General features: G+C 48.1%; 1 protein-coding gene across 20 annotated transcripts in view; it reads left to right on the forward strand.

Annotated features, from left to right (window-relative positions):
• Positions 1-26941, forward strand: part of RREB1 (ras responsive element binding protein 1) — a 181369-nt gene that overhangs the window by 128601 nt on the left and 25827 nt on the right. For 16 of the 20 annotated variants that reach the window (XM_030760275.2, XM_022586605.3, XM_089918254.1 and 13 more), the window contains 2 exons: positions 17140-17284; positions 17842-17978. The exons of 1 other annotated variant lie outside the window; for it this stretch is intronic. In XM_030760275.2, coding sequence (XP_030616135.2) covers positions 17140-17284; positions 17842-17978 — 282 coding nt within the window. Of the gene's footprint in view, positions 1-14663; positions 14834-16841; positions 17285-17841; positions 17979-26941 lie in introns of all 20 variants that reach the window. 3 more of the 20 variants (XM_089918262.1, XM_089918264.1, XM_089918263.1) reach the window with 3 other exon arrangements.

Raw genomic sequence — 26941 nt, forward strand, 5'->3', positions numbered from 1 at the left:
CCCAAGAACTTTGAGCAGATCACGAGTGTGGGTCCCATTTAGTTTTATAATGTGAAAGTAGCAAGGGGAGGAGGAAGGCAGGAGAGGGCGAGCCTGACTGCCAGCGTTAGATCACAAACTTAAACCTGCAGGGTGCTGGCTGCAGGCCACGCAGCACGTCCTGCTTTATACCTTGCATTTTTCCGCCTTTGTTTAAATATTCAACCTGTCCAACCTGTTTGGGCTGAACAAGCTGGTGCTAGCAAACATCGAAACTGTCAACGTTTTTCTGATTTGTTAAGGAAGGTGATTAGCAGCAAATTCTGCACCCCGCGCCCCCCCGCCCAAAAAAAGTGAACAAGTAGCACAAAAATCTTAGCACCTGTATTTACCGCACTGGATACCCACTCTCTCCTTTGGGCCGTGTGTGTGTGCTGGTGGCCTTTCTCCTCTGCTTCCTTCAGGGCTCTGGGTTGACGGAAAGCTTGTTGGCCTTCAGTGGGGAGAGAGTTTGTGTTTCCTTAAACTGGAGATGCGGTTGCATAATGGCTCACTGGGATGCCGCGACTGTACTCCAGTCTCACTCTCTGAGCTTATATAACCCAGCGCCCTCGGGAGGCTGTGCCGGTTTTGCAGGTGAGAAGACTGAGGTCTGCAATGGCACGGAGTATAGCCAAGGTCCAGGCACATCTTGGACCCTCCTTCCCAGGCTCCTTCCCCCACAGCACATCATGTGGTCCTGTGTGTCACCCCTGGCCAGCCTTTATCCCACTTTGATAGCGGGGACTGCAGTCACAGACAGGGGCCCTGAGATCTAGTTTGTTTCGCAGGTGAAGTTTGTCTTTGGAGCCCTGTTCATTTTCTCTCTGTCTCTGCTGGCCCCTGAGGCGTAGAGGATGGTTGTCCCCGCAGTGGTGGTGACCTCCTGCACCCACGCCCACCCCTGCCTTCCCCCTGTGGTGCGTGGCAGGCCGTCTCAAATGGCCCCGGCGCAGGCACTGCTCGTTCCTTTTTTGGAAAAGGATGGGGGGCAGCAAACGGTGCCGTGGCACCCCCTTATTACCAGGGAGTCCTCTCTTCCTCCTTGCCCAGAAAGGATGTGAGTAACTGGGCTCTGCGGAAAGGTCTGGTGCCTTGCGCGTTTCCATTCTACTGCGAAGCGTTGAGCTGGGAACTGGCTTGACTGGCTTTGTAGCTGTTTGCCACCGAAGGGCCTTCTTGGGGGGGCGGTGGCAGGTGCCCCCCTCAGAGGTGATGGCTCCCGGCGGAGGGCCTCCATCACCCAAGACGATAGATACGAGTCACTCTTGGGACAGGGCCAGCTCAGAGTGTGGCGCGGCCCGCGGGCTGTATGGGAAGGTTGAAGAAATGGAGGTGTTTAGCCCAGGGAAGGGAAGAGTCCGCACAGCATGACGGCTGCCCGGAAATACCTAGGGGCTGTCAAGGGGGAAAGCGGTCATTCTCGTTCTCTGCATTAACACAGGATGGGCCCGGCAGGCTCCTTCAACTCTATGTGAATGAGAGAGTTCTTTTTGCATGAGAGAGCAGTCAGCTCATCCAGCCTCTGGGGTCTTTAGTTTGGTTTTTTTTTTTTTTTTCAGAATCTTTAATTTTACATGGAAAGAGGTACTCAGTGTCTTTGTGGGTATTGTAAACAAAGGAGCTAAATAATGCATGGAGAGTGTTATAACAAATGAAAGATAATTTTAGGAAAACAAGGGCAGACAAACGGGGAAAAGTACAAGAGGGTTCAGGGTATTCGGATTCAAGGCATGGCTGTTAGGAACAAGGTCTAGAATAAAATTTTTTTACAAGTTGATATTTATTGACGTGGGCCTACTGCCAAGCTCCCTGCACTGGATTTGAAAGTCAGGAGAGAAGGACGGGGCTTGAGAGTGAGTGGCACGGGCCCTCTGTTGTCTAAGTAGGCGGTCCATAACAAGAGAGCGTGTCCCTCGATTCTGTTCTGAAGTCAGTGGCTCCCAGTGTCAACATGAAAGTAGGGAAGGAACGCAGCAGCCACAGGTGGCCTTACTCCTGCCTGAAGGACGGCCGGGAGAGCGAGGACGGGAGGGGAAATATTCTTCAGGCATCGTGACCCCAGCCCTGCCCGTCAGTGAGGAAGTGTTTGCACCAAGGTCTCCCACGAGACTAAGATGGAGAAGGAACCCAGAGGCAGGGGAGCAGAAATCAGGTCCAGCCAGAGCTGGAGCCCGGAGTCGGGCTGGAGAGCCTCTCTGGGCCGGGGAGCTCTGGAGGGGGAGAGTGCAGAGGCATTTATTTGTTAATGAGAAGCTGGGACCTGAACCCCGGATGCATCCTGCCTCGAATTAAGATTCCCTAACTTCTCCCACAGTTTCAAACAATCCTCGCACTGGCAGCAACAGCGCAAGGCTGCGGCCAGCACGAGGAGGGAGATTCTCTGCTTTGGGATGCGCCTCCCTAGAGTCAGGGGAAGAGGAACTGTGGGGACAGGCTGACGCGCCATGCTGTGCCCCTCAGTGGAGGCAGGGGCAGGAGGAGGGAACCTCCTGTGTCGCAGCCTCCACCAGCCACGTGGCAGAGGCCCGGGGCGGGCTGCAGCCTCCAGGCATTGTGTCCGGGGCAGCCACCGGGAGATCCTGGCAGAGGATTCCCGCAGCCGGCCTGCGGACAGCGGGGGACGCCTCGCTGAGGCCTGCGCCTCTCTCAGGCCTGACTCCTGCGCTTTCCCGGGGCAGCTGCCTCTTCGGTCTCCAAGGCTGCTTACAGCACCATCAAACCTTCCTCCACACCCTGGCGCAGCCGGCGTGACCTGCCTGTGGATAAGCGTGACTGAGCCTGAGCAACACCCGCATCGTCAGAAGGTGCCTTTGGGCTCACAGGTGGAGCCACACGGGGAAGAGCTCCCCCGCCGGCCCCTTGTCCACCTCTGTCTCCACTCCCCAGCCTGTCGTTTGCCAGCACAGGGCGTGATTGCCTTATAGGCGTCACTCTGGGCTCCGCACCCTGAAACTCCTCCCCTAAACATCGGTTAGGGAAACGCACACAAATCTTTCTGGAGACTTACTTTGCTTTGGCCCAAAAAATAGGTTGTAGAGGCCCGATGCCTCTTAATCTCATTCACTCCCTCTTTGGTTATCACAAGGCTTTGTTGTAAAAGCAAAGCTAGCACGGGGAATGGACGGGGAGGTGTCTATTATCAGCCTGTAAAAACCTGTGCGAACCTGTTGACTTCAGTCCGGCGGGGCCCTGAGGCATGCCGGGTGCTGGTTTTGTGTACAGTTTGTGTCCTGTTTACTGAGAGTGACCTTCCTTATGATGCCATTCACTCAGAGGATTCAGCCCCTAGATCAGTAAAACCTACGTGGAAATGCAGTCTGAGAAGTGAGCAGACACTAGAAGTGTCTGGATGTTGCCTGAACTTTGACCTTCACTCATAAATTAGACATGGGAAAGCTTGAAGAAGGTTTGAGACCTGCCATGGGGACACCTTCTACTAGGTAGTCCTTTAAACTTGTTGAAAGTTTTTCAAGGGATTTTACCCCCAAGATAAGAAGGTTAAATTTCCCTGTTTTTGTTACATATTTATACCTGGTAAACTTGTGCAGGTAAACTGCAGAGTGAACCTGGGAGAGGTTTAATGCTTATATCCAAAAAATGTCAACATCGTAGTCCAATAGTTAACTGACCTGTGAACAGTGCGAACGGTTAAAGAATGTAACTGGGATCCAGTGGTTGTCACGCTTGAGCAGGCATGGGTATCAGTGGAGTGAAACCCAGGGTACCGAGCCCTGGCCCAGAGTCTCTGAGTCTGCAGGTCTTCAGCCAGGCCTGAATTTACATCTGTAACAAGCTCCTGGGTAAATGCCAGTGGTTCTGGTTGGAGGACCACAGTTTGCAAGCCAGTGCTCTGTAAGACTGGCAGTATTCTCCCCATTTTGTAGGTGTGGAATCTGAAGCTAACATACCTAAGTAACTAGTGGGGTCTCCGTGATTACTAGATGATTATTAGTTGGCGCCGTCTAAAACGTCTCGATGCTCTGAGACCACCCCAAGGCTTCATTGCCGTCACATGGTCTCTCCACCTACTACACCATCTTCCCACCTGAATTTGCTTTTTCACCTACTAAATTCCTGCTTCGTTCTCAGAGCAAGCCAGTGCTTGAATGGTTAAGGGTTTACCTCCATTTCCAAATCACACCTAAGAAAGGTCAGTAGAAAATTCTTGTATTTGGAACTGGAAGTGAGGAAGTTGGGGGAGGAGGGAGGGATGTGCTTTAGGAATTGGTCTGTCTGCTCTGAGTTACTAGACTGGCATTCAGCTCTTGTACAGGTGTAGTTGTTTTAGCTGTGATATATTCAGTATTCTTACAGACATCCCACCCTAGCTAAAATGGATCTTTTCACATTTTAGAAGTTAAATATAACATTTACAGGAGGGAAACTTTGAGCTGAAAATATACATCCACCCCGGAATTCAAAGTGGGCTCCTAAAAAGTACTCAGATTGAGATTTTTTTCCCCTTGTTTTAAAAACATCTGCAATATTTGTCATTATTCATTACTGGAAGAGTCCCCCCACCTCCCAGGAGGGGGCCGGGAGTGCAGTGTTAGGAATGGGAGAAAATTTCCCTTGACTCCTGAAAGAGTTCTGATAAAATGCCTTCCTTAGACCGTGATGTGGCAGGATTTCTGCAGTCGATGTGGCGTGCCTCCAAAGGAAATTTCTAGGATTATATGCAGAAAACAGATGTTTACTTTGATTTTACATCAACCTCTCTCTACTGTGGATGTAGGTGTAGTTTTGTGTTTTGGTTTTGTTTTTGTTTTTGTTTTTTTGCGTTATGCGGGCCTCTCACTGTTGTGGCCTCTCCCATTGCGGAGCACAGGCTCCGGACGTGCAGGCTCAGCGGCCATGGCTCACGGGCTCAGCCACTCCGCGGCATGCGGGATCTTCCCAGACCTGGGCACGAACCCGTGTCCCCTGCATCGGCAGGCGGACTCTCAACCACTGCGCCACCAGGGAAGCCCAATATGTGTAGTTTTGAATGCATAAATACAGATGAATTCCAATAAGAGAAAAAACTACCCCATGTCCTCAGTGTTGATCTTTGGGGTGTTCTTCATCGAGGTCCCTTCACTGTGACACTGTTTTCTGTACCATCTCATATCAGGTTTGTGAACATTAAATCCTAGTAAGGTGAGTGAGACGTTGTCTTGGAACCTGAAGACATATGTGGTAGTGGTGCTGCAAGTGTAGCCGGTTTTCTGCATACACTTCATCCATGCATCCATTCCCTCCATCCATCCATTCAGCAGTTATTGATTCGTTCGCCTCCTCATCCATCCGGCCATTTGGCCGCTGTTTATTAACCACTCACTGTGCACCACCAGGGGCAAGTGCAGAGAGCAGGAGAGGCAAGATTATAATGAAACTTCCTTTCAGTCTGAGCCGAGGAGACAGTCACACGAGTAAATACCCGGTATTTCCAGTTACTGGTATGTGCTGTGAAGAAAGTAAAACTGGGTCGAAGGCTGGAGAGCATCTGTGTTGAGTGGGCTGGGGCGCTTGCTGTGACGGCAGGCACCAGCCCTGGAAGGCCGGGGGCGGAGCAGCCTGGGTAGAGGGCGTGCAGCAAGTGCACCAGCCCTAGGGCCAGACTGGTTGGATGCCTTTGAGGGACCTGGAGGGAGCACTGCGTCTGAAAGCACCTTGGATCGGGGTAGGGTGCCGACAAAGGAGGCCCAAGAAGTAGGCAGATCTAAGAGGGGACCATCGGAGGCACTTTCGTGGAGGAGTGTCTGATTTGATCCATGTTTTAGAAGTTCACTCTGGCTGCCTTGTAGAGAATGAACAACAGGAGGGCAAGAGGGAAAGCAGGGTGGCCAGTGTAAAACGTTACGACCAGCCACTCAAGAATCCTGTGGGTCGTTTTTGCGGTATATCCATCTGTGGGTATAATGGTACATCAACCCCTGTGCATAAATCTTTACACTTTTGTCCAATCATTAGTTTTCGAGACAAATTTCTAGAAGTGAAATCAATGGAATAAAGGGCATATGTATTTAAAATTCAGATCCCTGTCACTCAGCTACTTTGCAGAAAGGTTGTTACCAGTGTTCAGTACCATCCACAGTGTTGAGAGCCAGCTTTTTGTACTACAGCAATGCTGCATATTTCTCATCCTTGCCCACCTGGAAAGTGAAGAGCTGTTCACTGTTTAGGTGCAGGATGGAGGACGCAGGGCTTGACAGCAGTCTGAATAAAGGAATCACGGGGGTCTGAGCACGAGCTGGTGCAGTGGTTAAGACTCTGAGCTTCCACTGCAGGGGATTCAATCCCTGGTCAGGGAACTGAGATCCCATATGCTGTGCAGTGCGGCCAAAGAGTAAAACAAAACAAAACCAAACCCACACACCTGAGAACCCCAGCTCTGTTTACACAACCTCAGGACGTGGTCGTCCCAGCACTCTGTGTGCCCTGCACTCAGACCACATCCAAATTGGTTTTCACCTCTGATCCAACATTTCATGAAGGATATTCACAAACTGGAGAGTATTCCAAGATGAGTAGCGACCAGCAGACTGGAGCGCAGAGCTGGGGGACGCTGGCTGAAGGAGCCACAGTTGTTCAGTTTTGGGAAGAGAAACTTCGGAGAGACGCAGACCTCACCTTGAACTATCTGAAGGGCTGCCCTGCAGAAGAAAAGGTGCACTGACTCTGTGTCGCCCCTGAGGACAGACAGACGTTTAAAGGAAGGATGGAAGTTTTGACTCGACATGGGGAAGATGGTTTTAACAGCTGGCCTTGCTGAAAATGGAGATGTCCTTGTTGCCGGAAGCATTCAATCCGAACTGAATGACGTTGTCTCCAGTGCACGCTGCTGAGGGGACGTTCTGTGCTGCGTGGGTGGTGGGGTAGCATCTCACCTCCCTTCCAGTCCTGAGGCTCTTTGTAATTTGTTGATTCTTAGGGTACATGGAAATGAGGTGAATTAGCCCTTGAAATAAAACCTGAAAGAAAAACACCCAGGTCTTCTAAAGAAGAGAAATTGGATTTTCTCCTCCCTGCCCACCCTCCTCTCTGTTTTTGGCCACACTCTGCAGGGAAGAGGCCATTAGTGGCTCATCACGGTGACTTGCCCCACTTCCTGTGAGCATCGGGGAGGAAACCGACACTTCTGTGGCCGCTCCTGCTATTGGAGGGAAGACGAGAAGGGGTCAGGTTAGGGAGTGTCTTTAACTGCAGATCACATCCAAATTCAGAAATGCCCGGAGATCCCAGCGCCTGGCAGCTCAGTTATTGACTGAATCAAGTTCTTAAACGAACCTCCAGAAGTTGGCCATCCCATAGGTGGAAGGACAGACTGGGAACCCCCTGTGTCTTGGCCAACAAGCACCATTTAACCCTAGAATGGAGCATTGCTTGAGCTTTGAACTGAGGCTCCAGCTGGGCTCAGTGGGGTAGCCGGAGTGGCTGGTATGTTCATAAGCCTCATGTTGCCACCAAGCCCCAGAGACGGCCTTGACCTGGTCTCGTCCCCCTGCTGTTAGCAGTGACACAGGACTGGAGGGGGGAGCGTCCAGGCCTGACCTGTGGGCCCTTCATTCTCCTGTTGAACGTAGATTAGAGTTTGGTACCAACTGCAAGACTGTGGGCCACAGTCACTCAGAGAAGGAAGTGTCCAGGGTTCAGGGAATAGCCTTGAGTGTCCAGCCTGTGATCCGTGATCTAGAACAGAGATGCAAAGGCTCGGCCTTTAAAGGCAATTTGGGGGAAAAGCACAGACCTTGGAGTTGGCACACCTGGGTCCATCCTAGTTGTGAGGCCCTGGCGTGTCAACCTCTCCACACCTCAATGGCGTCATCTGCTAAATGGAAATCATAATCTGGGTGAAGTTCCCAGCAGATCCTCACTGAGTGCTCGCTCCAGTCCCCCTCTCCCTCTGCTCTGTGTAAACAGCTTCGGTCATAAATCCCAGGAGCTAGATAATAAAGCATCAATCTTGTGACTGTTAGTGTCATATTGATAGGAAAGATGTACTTACTGATAGCTTGAAATGAGCTAGTGAACTGCTTACAGTTGTCAGCCTCTGATTTCCAGTATCCTCATGCGTTATCGTCGCCTTATGTTTATCTGCGCAAGTAGCCTACTGGCTGTAGAAAAGGATGTTCGGTTTTTTGTTTTTAACATCTTTATTGGAGTATAATTGTTTTACAATGGTGTGTTAGTTTCTGCTTTATAACAAAGTGAATCAGTTATACATATACATATGTTCCCATATCTCTTCCCTCTTGCGTCTCCCTCCCTCCCCGCCTCCCTATCCCACCCCTCTAGGTGGTCACAAAGCACCTAGCTGATCTCCCTGTGCTATGCGGCTGCTTCCCACTAGCTATCTATTTTACGTTTGGTAGTGTATATATGTCCATGCCATGCTCTCACTTTGTCACAGCTTACGCTGCCCCCTCCCCATGTCCTCAAGTCCATGCTCTAGTAGGTCTCTGTCTTTATTCCCGTCTTACCCCTAGGTAGTTCATGACCTTTTCTTTTTCTTAGATTCCATATATATGTGTTAGGATAAGGTATTTGTTTTTCTCTTTCTGACTTACTTCACTCTGTATGACAGACTCTAGGTCCATCCACCTCACTACAAATAACTCGATTTCGTTTCTTTTTATGGCTGAGTAATATTCCATTGTATATATGTGCCACATCTTCTTTATCCATTCATCTGTCGATGGACACTTAGGTTGCTTCCATGTCCTGACTATTGTAAATAGAGCTGCAATGAACATTGTGGTACATGACTCTTTTTGAATTATGGTTTTCTCAGGGTATATGCCCAGTAGTGGGATTGCTGGGTCATATGGTAGTTCTATTTGTAGTTTTTTTAAGGAGCCTCCATACTGTTCTCCATAGTGGCTGTATCAATTTACATTCCCACCAAAAGTGCGAGTGTTCCCTTTTCTCCACACCCTCTCCAGCATTTACTGTTTCTAGATTTTTTTGATGATGGCCATTCTGACCGGTGTGAGATGATATCTCATTGTAGTTTTGACTTGCATTTCTCTAATGATTAATGATGTTGAGCATTCTTTCATCTGTTTGTTGGCAATCTATATATCTTCTTTGGAGAAATGTCTGTTTAGGTCTTCTGCCCATTTTGGGACTGGGCTGTTTGTTTTTCTGTTATTGAGCTGCATGAGCTGCTTATAAATTTTGGAGATTAATCCTTTGTCAGTTGCTTCATTTGCAAATATTTTCTCCCACTCTGAGGGTTGTCTTTTGGTCTTGTTTATGGTTTCCTTTGCTGTGCAAAAGGTGTTACGTTTCATTAGGTCCCATTTGTTTATTTTTGTTTTTATTTCCATTTCTCTAGGAGGTGGGTGAAAAAGGATCTTGCTGTGATTTATGTCATAGAGCGTTCTGCCTATGTTTTCCTCTAAGAGTTTGATAGTTTCTGGCCGTACATTTAGGTCTTTAATCCATTTTGAGTTTATTTTTGTGTATGGTGTTAGGGAGTGTTCTAATTTCATACTTTTACATGTAGCTGTCCAGTTTTCCCAGCACCACTTATTGAAGAGGCTGTCTTTTCTCCACTGTATATTCGTGCCTCCTTTATCAAAGATAAGGTGACCACATGTGCGTGGGTTTATCTCTGGGCTTTCTGTCCTGTTCCATTGATCTATATTTCTGTTTTTGTGCCAGTACCATACTGTCTTGATTACTACAGCTTTGTAGTATAGTCTGAAGTCGGGGAGCCTGATTCCTCCAGCTCCACTTTTTGTTCTCAAGATTGCTTTGGCTATTCGGGGTCTTTTGTGTTTCCATACAAATTGTGAAATTTTTTGTTCTACTTCTGTGAAAAATGCCAGTGGTAGTTTGATAGGGATTGCACTGAATCTGTAGATTGCTTTGGGTAGTAGAGTCATTTTCACAATGTTGATTCTTCCAATCCAAGAACATGGTATATCTCTGCATCTATTTGTATCATCTTTAATTTCTTTCATCAGTGTCATAATTTTCTGCATAGAGGTCTTTTCTCTCCTTAGGTAGGTTTATTCCTAGATATTTTATTCTTTTTGTTGCAGTGGTAAATGGGAGTGTTTTCTTGATTTCACTTTGAGATTTTTCATCATTAGTGTATAGGAATGCCAGAGATTTCTGTGCATTAATTTTGTATCCTGCTACTTTACCAGATTCATTGATTAGCTCTAGTAGTTTTCTGGTAGCATCTTTAGGATTCTCTATGTATAGTATCATGTCATCTGCAAACAGTGACAGCTTTACTTCTTCTTTTCCGATTTGGATTCCTTTTATTTATTTTTCTTCTCTGATTGCTGTGGCTAAAACTTCCAAAGCTATGTTGAATAAGAGTGGTGAGAGTGGACATCCTTGTCTTGTTCCTGATCTTAGTGGAAATGCTTTCAGTTTTTCACCACTGAGGACGATGTTGGCTGCGGGTTTGTCATATATGGCCTTTTTTATGTTGAGGAAAGTTCCCTCTATGTCTACTTGCTTCAGGGTTTTTATCATAAATGGGTGTTGAATTTTGTCGAAAGCTTTCTCTGCATCTATTGAGATGATCATATGGTTTTTCTCCTTCAATATGTTGATATGGTATATCACGTTGATTGATTTGCATATATTGAAGAATCCTTGCATTCCTGGAATAAACCCCACTTGATCATGGTGTATGATCCTTTTAATGTGCTGTTGTATTCTGTTTGCTAGTATTTTGTTGAGGATTTTTGCATCTATGTTCATCAGTGATATTGGCCTGTAGTTTTCTTTCTTTGTGACATCTTTGTCTGGTTTTGGTATCAGGGTGACGGTGGCTTCGTAGAACGAGTTTGGGAGTGTTCCTCCCTCTGCTATATTTTGGAAGAGTTTGAGAAGGATAGGTGTTAGCTCTTCTCTAAATGTTTGATAGAATTCGCCTATGAAGCCATCTGGCCCTGGGCTTTTGTTTGTTGGAAGATTTTTAATCACAGTTTCAGTTTCAGTGCTTGTGATTGGTGTGTTCATATTTTGTATTTCTTCCTGGTTCAGTCTCGGCAGGTTGTGCATTTCTAAGATTTGTCCATTTCTTTCAGGTTGTCCATTTTATTGGCATATAGTTGCTTATAGTAATCTCTCATGATTGTATTTCTGCAGTGTCAGTTGTTACTTCTCCTTTTTCATTTCTAATTCTATTGATTTGAGTCTTCTCCCTTTTTTTCTTGATGAGTCTGGCTAATGGTTTATCAATTTTGTTTATCTTCTCAAAGAACCAGCTTTTAGTTTTATTGATCTTTGCTGTTGTTTCCTTCATTTCTTTTTCATTTATTTCTGATCTGATCTTTATGATTTCTTTCCTTCTGCTAACTTTGGGGTATTTTTGTTCTTCTTTCTCTAATTGCTTAAGGTGCAAGGTTAGGTTGTTTATTCGAGATGTTTCCTGTTTTTTAAGGTAGGATTGTATTGCTATAAACTTCCCTCTTAGAACTGCTTTTGCTGCATCCCATAGGCTTTGGGTCGTTTTGTCTCCATTGTCATTTGTCTAGGTATTTTTTGATTTCCTCTTTGATTTCTTCAGTGATCACTTCGTTATTAAGTAGTGTATTGTTTAGCCTCCATGTGTTCGTATTTTTTACAGATCTTTTCCTGTAATTGATATCTAATCTCATAGTGTTGTGGTCGGAAAAGATACTTGATACGATTTCAGTTTTCTTAAATTTACCAAGGCTTGATTTGTGACCCAAGATATGATGTATCCTGGAGAATGTTCCATGAGCACTTGAGAAAAATGTTTATTCTGTTGTTTTTGGATGGAATGTCCTATAAATATCAATTAAGTCCATCTTGTTTAATGTATCATTTAAAGCTTGTGTTTCCTTATTTATTTTCATTTCAGATGATCTGTCCCTTGGTGAAAGTGGGGTGTTAAAGTCCCCTACTATGATTCTGTTACTGTTGATTTCCCCTTTTATGGCTGTTAGTATTTGCCTTATGTATTGAGGTGCTCCTATGTTGGGTGCATAAATATTTACCATTGTTATACCTTCTTCTTGGATCGATTCCTTGATCATTATGTAGTGTCCTTCTTTGTCTCTTGTAATAGTCTTTATTTTAAAGTCTATTTTGTCTGATATGAGAATTGCTGCTCCAGCTTTCTTTTGATTTCCATTTGCATGGAATATCTTTTTCCATCCCCTCACTTTCAGTCGATCTGTGTCCCTAGGTCTGAAGCGGGTCTCTTGTAGACAGCATATATATTGGTCTTGTTTTTGTATCCATTCAGCCAGTCTGTGTCTTTTGGTGGGAACACTTAATCCATTTACATTTAAGGTAATTATTGATATGTATGTTCCTATTCCCATTTTCTTAATTGTTTTGGGTTTGTTATTGTAGGTCTTTTCCTTCCCTTGTGTTTCTTGCCTAGAGAAGTCCCTTTAACATTTGTTGTAAAGCTGGTTTGGTGGTGCTGAACTCTCTTAGCTTTTGCTTGTCTGTAAAGGTTTTAATTTCTCCATCAAATCTGAATGAGATCCTTGCTGGGTAGAGTAATCTTGGTTGTAGGTTTTTCACCTTCATCACTTTAAATATGTCCTGCCACTCCCTTCTGGCTTGCAGAGTTTTTGCTGAAAGATCAGCTGTTAACTTTACGGGGGATTCCCTTTTGTGTTATTTGTTGCTTTTCCCTTGCTGCTTTTAATATGTCTTCCTTGTATTTAGTTTTTGATAGTTTGATTAATATGTGTCTTGGCGTGTTTCTCCTTGGATTGATCCTATATGGGAGTCTCTGTGCTTCCTGGACTTGATTAACTACTTCCTTTCCCATATTAGGGAAGTTTTCACCTATAATCTCTTCAAATATTTTCTCAGTCCCGTTCATTTTCTCTTCTTCTTCTGGGACCCCTATAATTCGACTGTTGGTGCATTTAATGTTGTCCCAGAGGTCTCTGAGACTGTCCTCAGTTCTTTTCATTCTTTTCTCTTTCTTCTTCTCTGCAGTAGTTATTTCCACTATTTTATCTTCCAGGTCACTTACCTGTTCTTCTACCTCAGTTATTCTGCTATTGATCCCTTCTAGAGTATTTTTAATTTCATTTACTGTGTTGTTCATCGTTGCTTGTTTCCTCTTTAGTCCTTCTAGGCCCTTGTTAAATGTTTCTTGCATTTTCTCTATTTCCAAGATTTTGGATCATCTTTACTATCATTATTCTGAATTCTTTTTCAGGTAGACTGCCTATCTCCTCTTCATTTGTTAGGTCGGGTGGGTTTTTACCTTGCTCCTTCATCTGCTGTGTGTTTTTCTGTCTTCTCATTTTGCTTATTTACTGTGTTCGGGTTCTCCTTTTTGCAGGCTGCAGGTTCGTAGTTCCCGTTGTTTTTGGTGTCTGTCCCCAGTGGCTAAAGTTGGTTCAGTGTGTTGTGTAGGCTTCCTGGTGGAGGGGACTAGTGCCTCTGTTCTGGTGGATGAGGGTGGATCTTGTCTTTCTGGTGGGCAGGTCCACATCTGGTGGTGTGTTTTGGGGTGTCTGTGGCCTTATTATGATTTTAGGCAGCCTCTCTGCTAATGGGTGGGGTTGTGTTCCTGTCTTGCTAGTTGTTTGGCATAGGGTGTCCAGCACTGTAGCTTGCTGGTCGTTGAGTGAAGCTGGGTGCTGGTGTTGAGATGGAGATCTCTGGGAGATTTTCACCGTTTGATATTACGTGGAGCTGGGAGGTCTCTTGTGGACCAGTGTCCTGAAGTTGGCTCTCCCAGCTCAGAGGCACAGCACTGACTCCTGGCTTGACCACCAAGAGCCTTTCATCCACATGGCTCAGAATAAAAGGGAGAAAAAGTAGAAAGAAAAGAAAGAAAGAAAGAAAGAAATGATAAAATAAAGTAAGATAAAATAAAATAGTTATTAAAATAAAAAATAATTATTAAGAAAAAAATATTTTTAAGTATTAAAAAAAAAAAAGGACGGACAGAACCCTAGGACAAATGGTGAAAGCAAAGCTATACAGACAAAATCTCACACAGAAGCATACACATACACACTCACAAAAAGAGGAAAAGGGGAAAAAATAATATATCTTGCTCCCAAAGTCCACCTACTCAATTTGGGATAATTCATTGTCTATTCAGGTATTCCACAGATGCAGGGTACATCAAGTTGATTGTGGAGCTGCTCCTGAGGCTGCTGGGATAGATTTCCATTCTCTTCTTTGTTCGCAAATCTCCCGGTGTTCAGCTTTGGGTCTGGCCCCGCCTCTGCGTGTAGGTCACCGGAGGGCGTCTGTTCTTCGCTCAGACAGGACGGGGTTAAAGGAGCAGCTGATTCGGGGGCTCTGGCTCACTCAGGCCGGGGGGAGGGAGGGGCGCGGAGTGCGGGTCGAGCCTGCAGCGTCAGAGGCCGGCGTGACGTTGCACCAGCCTGAGGCGTGCCGTGCGTTCTCCCGGGGGAGTTGTCCCTGGATCCCGGGACCCTGGCAGTGGCGGGCTGCACAGGCTCCCCGGAAGGGGGGTGTGGATAGTGACCTGTGTTCGCACACAGGCTTCTTGGTGGCGGCAGCAGCAGCCTTAGCGTCTCATGCCCATCTCTGGGCTCCGCGCTGTTAGCCGCGGCTCGCGCCCGTCTCTGGAGCTCCTTTAAGCAGCGCTCTCAATCCCCTCTCCTCGCGCACCACGAAACAAAGAGGGAAGAAAAAGTCTCTTGCCTCTTCGGCAGGTCCAGACTTTCCCCTGGACTCCCTCCGGCCAGCCGTGGCGCACTAACCCCCTGCAGGCTGTGTTCATGCCGCCGACCCCAGTCCTCTCCCGGCGCTCCGACCGAAGCCCGAGCCTCAAGCTCCCAGCCCCGCCCGCCCCGGCGGGTGAGCAGACAAGCCTCTCGGGCTGGTGAGTGCCGGTCGGCCCCGATATTCTGTGCGGGAATCTCTTCGCTTTGCCCTCCGCACCCCTGTTGCTGCGCTCTCCTCCGCGGCTCCGAAGCTTCCCCCTCCGCTTCCCGCAGTCTCCGCCTGCGAAGCGACTTCTAGTGTGTGGAAACCTCTCCTCCTTCACGGCTCCCTCCCACTGGTGCAGGTCCCGTCCCTGTGCTTTTGTCTCTGTTTATTCTTTTTTGTTTTGCCCTACCCAGGTACGTGGGGACTTTCTTGCCTTTTGGGGGGGTCTGAGGTCTTCTGCCAGCGTTCAATAGGTGTTCTGTAGGAGTTGTTCCACGTGTAGATGTGTTTCTGATGTATTTGTGGGGAGGAAGGTGGTCTCCACGTCTTACTCTTCCGCCATCTTCCTCAATTCCTCCAGGATGTTGTTTTTAAAATTCATTTTGAGTGATTTCTTGAAAGGATGGGTTTGGTACTAATTTACATCCCATAGTATTATCATACTTCCTCAATTCTTAGATGCCTAAAAATTTTTTTTACATTTCTAAAATTGGAATGTGCCATACAATAAATGTCGAAAGGAACTTGCCAGCCTTTCTTTTTTTCTCCAAACACTGACGTTAAATGATGGTCTCCTTAACTCCCAATCACCTTGAAATAGAGGGGGTACATAGAACAAGGCTATTTGTCTCCATTAACTTTCTCAAGGCTTTAGGTGACCAAGAACTAATAATAAAGCATCCTACGCTAATAATCTAAGCAAGGAATTATGTGGATATGGGCATGATGGTTGTCTGTGATTCTTTTCCATTTTCTCCCACTAGATCTTTCTGACTCACCACATTGATTCCCCCTAAGAGAACAGAGGGCTGGCCTGAGCCTCCTTCCCTGAATCCCATTTCTCAGAGGTTAAGCCACATCTCGCCTACTGGTGGATGACGGGGCTGGTGCTCTTCGGGCAGAGGCTAGTGTGGTCTTGGGCTGACGTGGGGACCCCTCCACCTTCTAGAGTATGTCTGTAGGGCCAGAACCAGGGGAACTGTAGCTCTTAGCTCCACACACTCATGGAAGGAGGGCTCACGGGTGTCGGGGGCAGAGGCTGTGAGTGGGAAGGGTGTTGCCCAGCCGTCTCGTTGAGTCATTGGCCTGAGAGCCTGAATTGTCGCTGCTTGTGTTTCGTGAGCTTCTCAGCCCTTTTATCCCCAGCCCGTCTCCTGTACAGAAGGTGCAGCAGGACGTGAGCTTGAGCTGAGCAGAGCTTCTTTTTAGAAGTCTGACAGGATCGTTTATGAAAACTTGCTGTCTTTTCCCATTCCTGAGAACGTCTCCAGTAAGATAATCCCATCAGAGGGTTATTTATAAAAAGCTGTGGCTACATTCCCACACCTGGCACAGTTTAACCCCGGTCAGAGAGGGTGATTCCGATGATGGCTGTCATTAGGAAGAGTAGACCTTTTATGTCACGAAGCAAGGAAATTGAGACTATCTTTTTGTAATGCCATTCTTTCTTTCCCTATAGCTCTTGGGACCTGGTTCCTAGAATGTTTGCTTTAGAACTTGATAATGTAAGGTCACTTAAGTCAGGTCACCCATAAAACTCTCTTTTTGGAACAGACATATGCATACTAATATAATACTTTCTTGTATGTGTATTCCTAGTCCTGTAGATGTCAGGGTTGCAACATGTAACTTATCCCACTGTCCCAGCTACTCTCATGATCTGCAAATCCATGTAAGACCCTGGAGAGCATGGGCAGGCTTTCAGGTCTCAGGCACTTCGGACATGTGCTCGGTCAGCACTTCTCAAATTTGACCCCCAGCATGCTTCCAAAGGCAGAAGAGAGAGAACACATTCTACTGGTAGACAGGGGGTGGGTTCTGGGACCCCAGAGTGGTTTATTGGTTTATGAACTAGTGGTACCTGGGACTTCTTTTGTCTATAGAATTATGTGCCCTAAAATAGTACAGCTTGTCTGAATAAGTAGAACAGATCATCAAATAGTTTGTTTTTATCTTATTAGTGCCAGTGAAGTTCATGAATATCTTCCAACAGACAGCAAGGCACTGAGCCACGTTTTTGGATAGCACTTCGTTGTGAGAGCTTCACGAGGGGTTCAAGGAGATTATAAGGTTTTTAAAAAGAAGTCACTGTATAAATTATACCCCGTATCTCTTAACTAAGGAAAATTTAACTACCAGTGCCCAAATAGAAAAATATAAATATAAATTTTATTTATAAAATAAAATTTAAAATATCATTTTAAATAAACCACCTCAGTTTTTGCTAAATCACATTGTCTGTGTGTGTGTTCTTTCCAGACATATGAAGATTCATGAGAAGGACCCCAGCAGCGCTACAGCTGCAGCCCCTCCGTCCCCACTGAAGCGCAGGCGGCTGTCCTCCAAAAGGAAACTGAGTCATGATACAGAGTCAGAGAAGGAAGACCCAGCGCCTGCTAAAAAGGTCCTCTCTGCCCCCAGCACAGATGTGCCTGCCCCAGGGACTCTTGGCAGAAATCCCTCCAGCCTTTATTTTGCAGTCTGGGGGCTTGGTGGACACCCATCCCAAGCTTCTAACCTCTGTTTCCCTGCACTGTTTCATAAGGTCTCTGGAGAAAAAAGTACCTGTTTGCTCCTCCTTTGTGGAAGGAAGAGCCCCCTGGCTAAGCCCACTGATGGGCTTGTTTCATTGCTCCTGGGGTTTTTTGTTTCTCCAGCTAGAATGGAAGAGGCTCTGCTAAGTATTAGGGACTCTTTTGTCCTCACACTTTTATTCCCAGTGCCTGGCAGGTACTAGGTGCTCCGTGAATATTTGTTGAATGGATGAGTGAGTTGAGGGTGGGTGGGTGGGTGCTGGTGTTCGGTGAGGTTTTGTTACATGAAACGTTGGTCAGTAGCATCCTTAATGCCTAGGAGGGAGGCGTCCTTTTCCTTTCAGATTCTGGATTTAGTGTCGGCTTCTCTGAAACAAACTACGTGGGAGCCCTCCCTTGTGACTTAATGTTTCTTCTTTCCCCTAAGATGGTAGAGGACAGGCAGTCGGGTGACATGGAGAAAAAAGCTGATGAAGTGTTTCACTGCCCACTGTGTTTCAAGGAGTTCGTGTGCAAGTATGGGCTGGAGACCCACATGGAGACCCACTCAGATAACCCGCTAAGGTAGGAGAGGGGCTGGGGCAGGCTTGTGCTCTGGGGGTGCCTCCTTGTGATGTGTGATGCAACCTACCTCCTGTTACTCCAGCCTGGGCTGTGAGGCCGTTAGTGAGGCCGATCAGAGTGCTTGCGGGGGTGGAAGTGGGGCTGAGAGGGGTCAGAGCAGGTGGCTGCAGCCCCAGGAGGATTCACCAGCCTCACGGTGCTTCCTGCACTCCTGGCGGGGCCCCCGGGCGATCCCCATGAGCCCCCGCCCACGGGTAGCCTCCTAGCACCGGGCTTTGGGCAGCAGACACATTTTCTTCACGGATGGTGTTGCAGCCCAAATGGTCGTTAGCTGTGCCCGTGTGTGTGCTAAGGACGGGGAGGGCAGATCAGGTGCTCGTGGGTGTCTGGAATGGGCTGGTAGCACAGAAGCCTAGGAAAGCATTTGGGGGCAAGACAGAGTTCTGTCGTGCAGGACACGGGACCTGAATGCAGCCTGTCTCAGTAGCAGCAAAGGTGATGGTTCCGCTGGTCCAGGCTCCACATAGTTTTTCTGATTCTCAGTGGTCCCAGGCGGACCTCTGGCAGAATTTGGGGATGGGGTGGGGGGAGCTCGGCTTTCCTCCCCGACCTTCTTCCCTGCGTTTTTATCAGGCAGAAAGCCCTTTGTTCCTGCTGAGCAGGTACCCGCTTCCTCTCTGAAACTGCTACTGTATCATTTTTAAGGTGCTGTAGGGGAGCCTCTGGTATTGTGAGACTTGAAAGTAGCATGTCCCGAGAGGCACAGCTGAAGGTTCCCAGAGCAGAGGCCAGTGCATACGTGGTTGCAGCTTTGGGTTTCAGAAGACAGCTTGGGAGTGTAGAAATCTGGACATCTGTTTGTCTGACTCACCAATACATGGACCACATTTCCTTCTTGGGGGCACATGTTTGGTTGTGACTTAGGAGTGAAAAGGTCTGAGGCAGCTAAACATGTTTGTGTTGGGGTAAAAGCCTAATTGTCCAGTAACATAAAGTCGTGTCAAGTAATCATTATCCTTAATCACGTTAGCTTGACATTTTTCCATTAGAGAGAGAAAAGAATTTATGGAGAGATTAAACTCTGAGCAATTGAAGTGCTAGAACATGTCTTTAGGTGACTGCCCCATCTTGGGAAACTCCTGGATGTGACGGGCAGGCGTGGACTGGTGGTCAGAACCCTGGGTCCCTGTCCCACCTCTGCTCACGTGGGGCCTGGACCAGCTGCATCTGAACCTTGAAGGAGAGTCAGACCAGATCGTCCTTGTGTTCCCTTTCAGGCCTGAAATTCTGTGACTCGGAAACCTGCCTCTTAACAGTTGTTCTTCTGTCTACCAAGAAAAAGCACTTGGCTCTTCCTTTTGTAGGCCCTGTCATTCTGAGAGATTCAGGAACTTGACTTCATGGTTTCATTAACGTCCACAGCATCCCAGGATGCGGGCTGGTGGTGGGTGGTAACTATTGAGATAGTTCTCTAGATGCAGGACCTGAGCAAGCGGAGGTGAAGTTACCAGACAAACCTCACGTGGTGAGTCGCGGGCAGAGGCAGGAATAGCAGCTGCGACCCCCGACCCTCCGACCCCCTTCAGCGCTTCTGACCCGGCACTGCAGAGTGCCTGAGTGCACACACTGCTCCTCTCTGGGTTCCTCCCTAGGTTTTCTTTCACTTTGTGTTTTATTCTGTGATCAGATACCATCTTAGGAACTACCCATTTACCCTCTTATAGATGATTCTTTCCGACAGGGAAAATAACTTAACTCTCAAGAGAGATTTCTGGGCAGCTGGAGCCTGCACAGCACAGTGTATAGCAATGATAGAGGAAGATCAGGTGTCCCCTTCTTTAGTGCTGGCTGGCACCAGGGCGTGGGTGCTCCTGGAGTGGGGCCTTCTGGACAAGCACCTAATCTGGGGGCAGGCCAGGCTGGCTACTTGGAGAACATGGAGACAGGAATCGCCTTGGATACTGGTTCACTGTTTTACATGATTTGGTGCATAATTCACTTGCCATGACTCCAAGGCTGTGAAGTTAAACCTCAGGTCCTCCCTTGCCCACTTGGTAATAGCATCCTTTGTTTGGGGAGGGTGGACTGGAGGAGTCCTGAGCCTGGTGGGGGGCTCGGCCCCTCCCGGCAGTGGCGTGAGAAGAGGTTGCCTTGCATCCATGGTGGGGGGCAAGCATGCCATCCCCTGTCTGGCGGCTGTTGCTGTGTGGGTGGGTCTTGTGTCTGGGAACCAAAGGAGTTAATTACAGAACATAGTTAGTTTCCCTTCTCTCCCCTCTGCTCTGCCCTCCACATAATGGCCTGCTATCAGAGGATGCCATGGGGACAGGCATGAGCCGGCAGGGCCCAGCCAGGCAGTGAACTGTGACAGTAGCTGGTGGGAGAGACTGCTTGTTAACCCAGAGCTAAAATAGGCACCAACTCCATTTGCAAACCCCAAAGGCAGCAGAACCACAGTGGGATGCTACCAGTTTAGACAGAAAGTTTATAACTCGAAACAGCTGTTGGCTTCTTTTTCTCCCTCTCCTGCCCTTACCTCCCACCCCCAAAGCTGGCAAGGTGCCCGTTGTTCCTTAATAAAAAGCATTGGAAATCCAAATTCACGTAAACGCCGAGGCCTTTCTCCTGCAGTGCCTTGTGTTTCAAGTTAACGAAGTGTAAGCGTAGAGCAAAAGGAAGACACAGACCATTGTAGTGATTCTGGCTCCGAGTGTCGGGTTTGTTTTCGCCCTGGCGTGACCAGACTCGCGGTGACTTGGCCCTTCTGTCCAGCCCCCCAGACGGGAGAAGCAGAGGCTTTCTGGGAGCTGGCACTTGGGACTGGAGGTGACAGAGTGTTCAGTGAGCAGGTGGATGCAGAGAGGACATCCCTGTGTGAGGGTGTCTGGGTGTTGAATATCGTGCCTGGTTATAAGAATAGAACAGAGTAACAGGCTGTCCGTTGCCCTGAGTAAAGTTAGCTGGGAGGGAAGTCCAGGTCAGCAGCCACCAATGCAAACAGGAGGAGAGCCACGAGGGCCACCTTAAGTTTTCAAGTAGCCGCATTCTAAAAAAGGAAGAAGAAAATAGCGAAATTGATCATGCTTTGCTGGTATACTAATATATCCAAAATATAATGTCAGTACAGAAATCGTCAGTGATGTGATTTACATTCTCATTCTCATACAGTCTTTGCCATCTGGTGTGTGGGGCATGATCGCAGCCCACCATTTCAATTGGAAGAGGCACATTCCAAGCCCCCAGCAGCCCATGTGTAGGTGCGAACCTAGGACAAGCCCACCTGTAGCTGGGAGGGCTTTGTCTGAGACCCCGCCCCCGTCCCCATTTTGTGTCTGAATGACTAGTCTCTGGCAAATGGGGGCTGGGCTGGGCTGGGGGGACCTCTGGGTAGTCACAGTGGCACTGTGACTGCAGCTGGGGGCGAAATTTGGCAAAAGTTATTGTATAATCTTATGTGGCTTCTTGATTAAAGGAGATTGGGTAATAAATAATTTTTAAATTAGTTCAGCTAAAATGTATCCGGCAAATGAATGAGTGCTTGTTGTGTGCCAGGCCCTTGACCAGACTTAAGAAAAAAGTGGTGACAGTGGAGACAGGGCCCCTCGAGGGCTGTCAGCAAAAGAGTAAGAGCGATTATAACAGAGCGAAGTGGGTCAGTTCAGGGCCAGACAGGCCAGCAGCCTGTTGTCCAAGCAGAGGCAGCCAGGGAGCCGGATAGGCTGGCGGAAAGCTTCCCACGGCCTTTTACATTGGATGCTGGGGCGCTTGCCCGGGGCAGGCCCTCCTCAGTCCAGTCCAGTTACCGTTCCTAGTTGTCTGTGAGGAAAATGTTATGGTGATGCCCTTAAATCTACACGGGGTGTTGGAAGGTGGGGACCTGAGTGGGCTCTGCGGGCATGCGGCGGCACAGAGGGGAGGGCAGGTGCCCACAGGCATGGAGGGCGGGCTGCCAGAGGTGGGGAGAGTCGCCAGGACCTTCTTCTTCTGGATTCTCAAGTGTTCCAAGGAACGTTCGACTGCCTGCCCTGCGCCCCATCCCCCCTCTACACACTCCCGTCACCTGCAGGGAGACCCTAAGACTGACTGACATGGCGCTGGTCCCACACTTGTTAAATGTCATCCTAAAAATAGGGAGAGGGTATAACAAAATACTCTTCAGCATCTCGTATAAGAGCCCCAGGGGTCTGAGGCTCAGCCAGGTGGAGGGCAGATTTAAAACGATGCTGGGGGCTGAGGGAGGAGAAGATCCGCCCCCTAAGCTGGAGGCCTCTGTCCGGGCGGCCCCTCCGCACCCTGCCCAGGGGCCTCTCAGCCACGTGGAGTGGGCACTGCCGCCGGCTTCTGGGTTCACCCCAGCCACGCGTTGAGCAGTCCCTGGACCTGCCCGGCTTCCCACTGCGTTGTTTCGGTCGAACAGACCTAGCAGGGCGTCAGGATGCAGTGTGTGCAGCCCAGCGGATTCCTGGGCATGGGGAGGGCAGGCTGCCCCTGGCCAGGGCCCTCTCATAGGCCGTCACTGTTGCTCCCAGCAACTGGGAGAGATTAGTGCAGCTGTTGGCTGTCAGCTCTGCGGCTGGGAAGCTGGGGAGGGCAGGGAGGGTGGGCACCAGGGGAGAGGAGGGTCTGAACCGGGCGGGGCTCTGACGAGAAGCTGTTTGCACTCGCCCCTCTTGCCTCCGTAGACAGAACAGAGAAAATGAAGCATGGAATCCCTTTAAAAAGGAATGTCAGTCCCTCGATAAAACACTGTAATGAGCAAGAAATTCAGTATCTCAAGGAAGCAGCCAGGGTGACTGCCGCTTTCTCAGCAAGGTATTTCCCAGGTTCTGATGATAGGGCCGGGCCTGCTGCTGCTCGGGGAGTGTTGGGAAGACTCCCAGTCGAGCCACTGTCCAGGGCCCAGGCATTAAGGACGTGACATGGGTTGTAGAAGGAGCTGGGACACCTGCAGTAGCCATCCTCTGAACGCACAGCGCAGCAGCTGCAGCAGAGGGGTGGTGAGGGTGCCGGCTGCAGCCTGACCGGGGCCTGGCATCTCCGTGACCTTGGGCTCAGTTTCCCTGTCTGGAAAATGGATTTAGGGGCTGTGTGAGGATGAAGGGAGCATCCACAGTCCCCAGACTGTAACAAACAATCAATGAAAATTTACTTCTGATACTATTATTTAGAACATTGTTGTTTTTAATATTTTAACCCTTGCGACACTTACAATTATGGGTTGGTGTCGCTCTCTGGGAATCCCATTCCAGTAAAATAGAGAAGGAAGCACGTTCCGGGGCTTCTCCAGGTACCATTTCCTTGACAGAGAACATGAAAGCAGTTTGGCCTTTAGTCTTTATCGTTGTAAGTAGCCACTTTTATCTGATTTTGCTTTTGTAAAGATTGGGTAGCTGAATGGCGGTTTACATTTGGTTTGAGTCCTGCCTCCCAAATGTTGTGATCCAACTGTACAGAAACCCAGATGATTAGAAGCTTGAAAGGTCCTGATACCTTTAAATTATAGAACCGCACATCGTTTCCCTTAGATTGTTGGGGAAACCTGAGATTCTAAAGAAATGTGTTTCCTGATGTTTGAAATTTGCCAAAGCAGTCTTTCAAAAATATGTTTAGCATAGTGAAAAAAAATTTTTTAACCCTTTCTTGTGGCAGTGGGGGTCACCTGTCTGTCTGTCCCTTAACTGGGAGACATGATAGAACAATGTGGAAGTAAGGTCACCAGATGACACAGTATTACTGTAGCAAACCCTGGGAGGAGTTAGTCCCAGAATTGCTTAGCCACAAGCCTTAAAAATATATTTTTTAAAGCTTTTTGGTGACCTTCTTTTCCATTTCTGTAGATGCTTTTGCTGGTGATTTTGCCTCCACATTTACCTTGGTTTGACTCAGTCTTCTGTGTGTGTGTGTGCGCAAGCTCCCCTCCATTGTAGATCCTTCAGGAAGGTTAGTTGGGAAACCCACTCTGGTTAGTGGTTACACGTTCCTTGTTTCATGGCTGATGCCTTTAATTGTGAGAGTTAGTCCTGCTAAGTCACTGTCAGCCCTACTGTGAGCTGCTCTGTTGACAGCTTCTTCCTGTACCCCTACTTCCTGCACAGTGCCCACGCCATTATAGCATGTGTATCATTAGCACATTTCTACCCCAGCCCAGAATTCTGCAGTTTTCTTCTAAAAAGTAAATAAGAAGGAAGGGCATGTGTTGTAAAGAACGGCTTCCGTGGTGCCCTGCCCCACTGGGTGTGCCGTGCTACGTGTCAGTCCTCGACTCAGTGACTCTAAGATCCTGACGTTTGTTTTTTTGAGACTAGTCGTGGATCTGGGCATGAACAAGAACCTCATTCATTTGCATTGAAGCCCTCTGAGAACTGAAAGGACAAAGCCCCAGCTAACAAAGGAGAGCACTTCCTGGACCTCCCGGAGCTGCCTGGCCCATCCCTGGCCTGAGCTGTGGCTGGCAGGGTAGCTTCAAGATCAGTGCAGTTTACCACTCTCATGGAAGTCAGCCTTCTCTGACCACGTTCACAGTGTGCTCTTCCCGGCGAGGCCAATGTCAAGGCCAGAGCCCGTGTGCTGAGAGACTGTGTGAGTTTGTTTGATTTCTGAAGGAGAGGACAGGACAGGCTACAGATCAAGCACATGGTGAAGGTGCTCTGGGATCACAGTGCCTTCCTCCAGCCCCAGCACTGGCAGCCCCCAGTCCTGCCATCTGTTCCTTTGTATACCGGGGGCCACAGTGGAAACTTGGCTCACTCCCCTGCCTGCTGCTCGGGGGGGGGGGCATCTCTCTCCCCTGTGACCCCCCCGCCCAGCCCCTCCTGTCTCTGCTTCACACCTCCCCAAGCCCCCTCAGTGACACTGCAGGTGCTGCCACAGCAGGCAGAGCAGATAAGCTGCAGACAGCTGCTTTTCCCCTCCGGTTCCAGAAGTTCCAACCCTGCACGGCCCCAAACCTCAGCTCTTCCCTTACCACGCACCCCGAGTAAACTGAAGTGCTGGAGCCCCTGCCCGGGGAATAGAGCCGCCCTGAGGGAGGTGGAACCCTGCAGTTAGGGGAGCAGGTCACTCTCCCCGCATTCTGAACTAAACGTGCTTCCTTTCTCATAGAAGCATTTGCTAACACGTGCTGAGATTCAAGTGTTTTCTGGGTGAAGTGGGCTCTGGTGAACTGCCTTGGGTACAGAAACACTGTTTCTGTGAGCAGAACAATTTGGGGCTCACATATAGGGGATCATCCTTCCGTAAGCCAAGGGCAGGCAGGATGTCCATATTGGCATTCGTCCCTGCGTTTCGTAAGTAAGCTCACCTTTACTTAAATTGTCCTTTAGAGTTTTTTTCAAATAATGAATTTTTGTTTTCTTCACGGTAATCTATTTGAGTATGTGATTTAAAAAGATAAAAAGAAAGTTTTGTTCTTAGAAGAGTGGGTGGAATGTTATTAGCTTCTTTAAACCCTACAGCTAGATACACTTTCCCCCATTAAATGCATTTATCTTACTGACAGCGGAAGTTAGTTTCCATTTGGAAAAGTTACCCTCAGTTTGCAACTTAAGGCCATCTCCGTTGCCAGAAAATCCGAAAGCAGCCTCTCGGATCTGTAAAATTTCCCCCTGGCACGTCGTCAGAGCACTTGCAAAATGAAATCATCCTCCAGTCACTCTGCCGTGACTCTTAAGTACGGCTCCACTCCATCTAAATGTTTTACAGTGTGCTGTTCACGAGTTCCTGGCAGGGTTGAAAGATCCCCCAAACCGGGGTCGAGGGGAAGAGTGGTGGGGACCACCCGATCAATGGCTGTGGCCTTAATGAAGGTGACAGACCGAAGCGAGGTTAGCAGATAGCCCCAGCTCAGCAGCCAGCAGCATCACCTGCAGATTTGCAGTGACCTCCACTGGGCCTCAGGAGGAACCGAGTGTCTCTGCCTGACAAAGACAATCTAAATGTCTCTGGGTGACTGTTTTCCACGATGGTTTCATTTAAAGTCTGTCCGCAGATAGAGGTCCAAGTGTGAGATGGGGGGCAGTGTTTTTTCCCACGAGGGTTCTTTCCTTCTTTTTAACCAGCTTCTTGATGTGCTTCTGATTTCAAGGCAGATTTTAATTTTCTCTGCCACTTTTCAAGAAGTTTGTTTGTAAGATGAAAGTCTATATCCTTTCAGAAGTGAAATAGGAGCACCTTGATTGAAACCCTGTGGAAACAGAGGTGTGACGTGGTGGATGGAGGGCTCGTTTTCACGGCATTAGGAGGCCCTTGAGTGCATGTGTGTGCAGGCTGTGGCTCCAGAAGAGAACGGGGGTGATGAGGAAGCAGGGGGTGCAGGGCAGAGGCAGGACTAGGAGGAACACACGTCTCTCCCAGTGAGTCTCCAGATTAAACGGCAGCAGTGGAGAAGTTCTGCTGTTCTGTGGAGTTCTCGAGAGCGAAAGGAGAGAATACATCCTTTGGAAATTAAAATTCCATTTTTTCTGCATTTTTGTGTCTGCTGTAATTGCCAGGAAATGGGTTATTCCTGATTTTTTTTTTTTTTTACCTAGCGCTATAAAATAATGGTTAAATTTGGTCTAGCACCTTGTAGTTCTCCGAGCATTTGGTTACCTGTTATTCACAGTAACTCTAAAGATCCCCACATACAGATGAGAAAGAAAACGGAGACTCATAGCAGGAAGGGAATGAGCTCGCCCGGGCTTGTAGCTTTAGTTGTTCATAAATTCGAGATCCTCTTGCTTGATTCTCACTAATTTATTTTCCACACTTGTCTGATGTAAGAGGCACCTGGTGTGCTTGCACAAATACAGATTCCTGGGTTCCTCCTCCAGTTATTCTGATTCCAGTCCATCTGCAGTGGCCCCAGGAATCTGGTTTTTAACAAGGTCATGGGGGGATTCTTATCTGAGGCACGTTTGGGAAATTTTACACAGCAGGCAGCTGAAATACAGATGAAACAAGTTGTCCAAGGTCACACACTCTGA

This window comes from Delphinapterus leucas, chromosome 10 (assembly GCF_059928025.1).
Source record: "Delphinapterus leucas isolate spDelLeu-1000000601 "Yukka" chromosome 10, BTC_Dleu_Yukka2, whole genome shotgun sequence".
Lineage (NCBI taxonomy): Eukaryota > Metazoa > Chordata > Mammalia > Artiodactyla > Monodontidae > Delphinapterus > Delphinapterus leucas.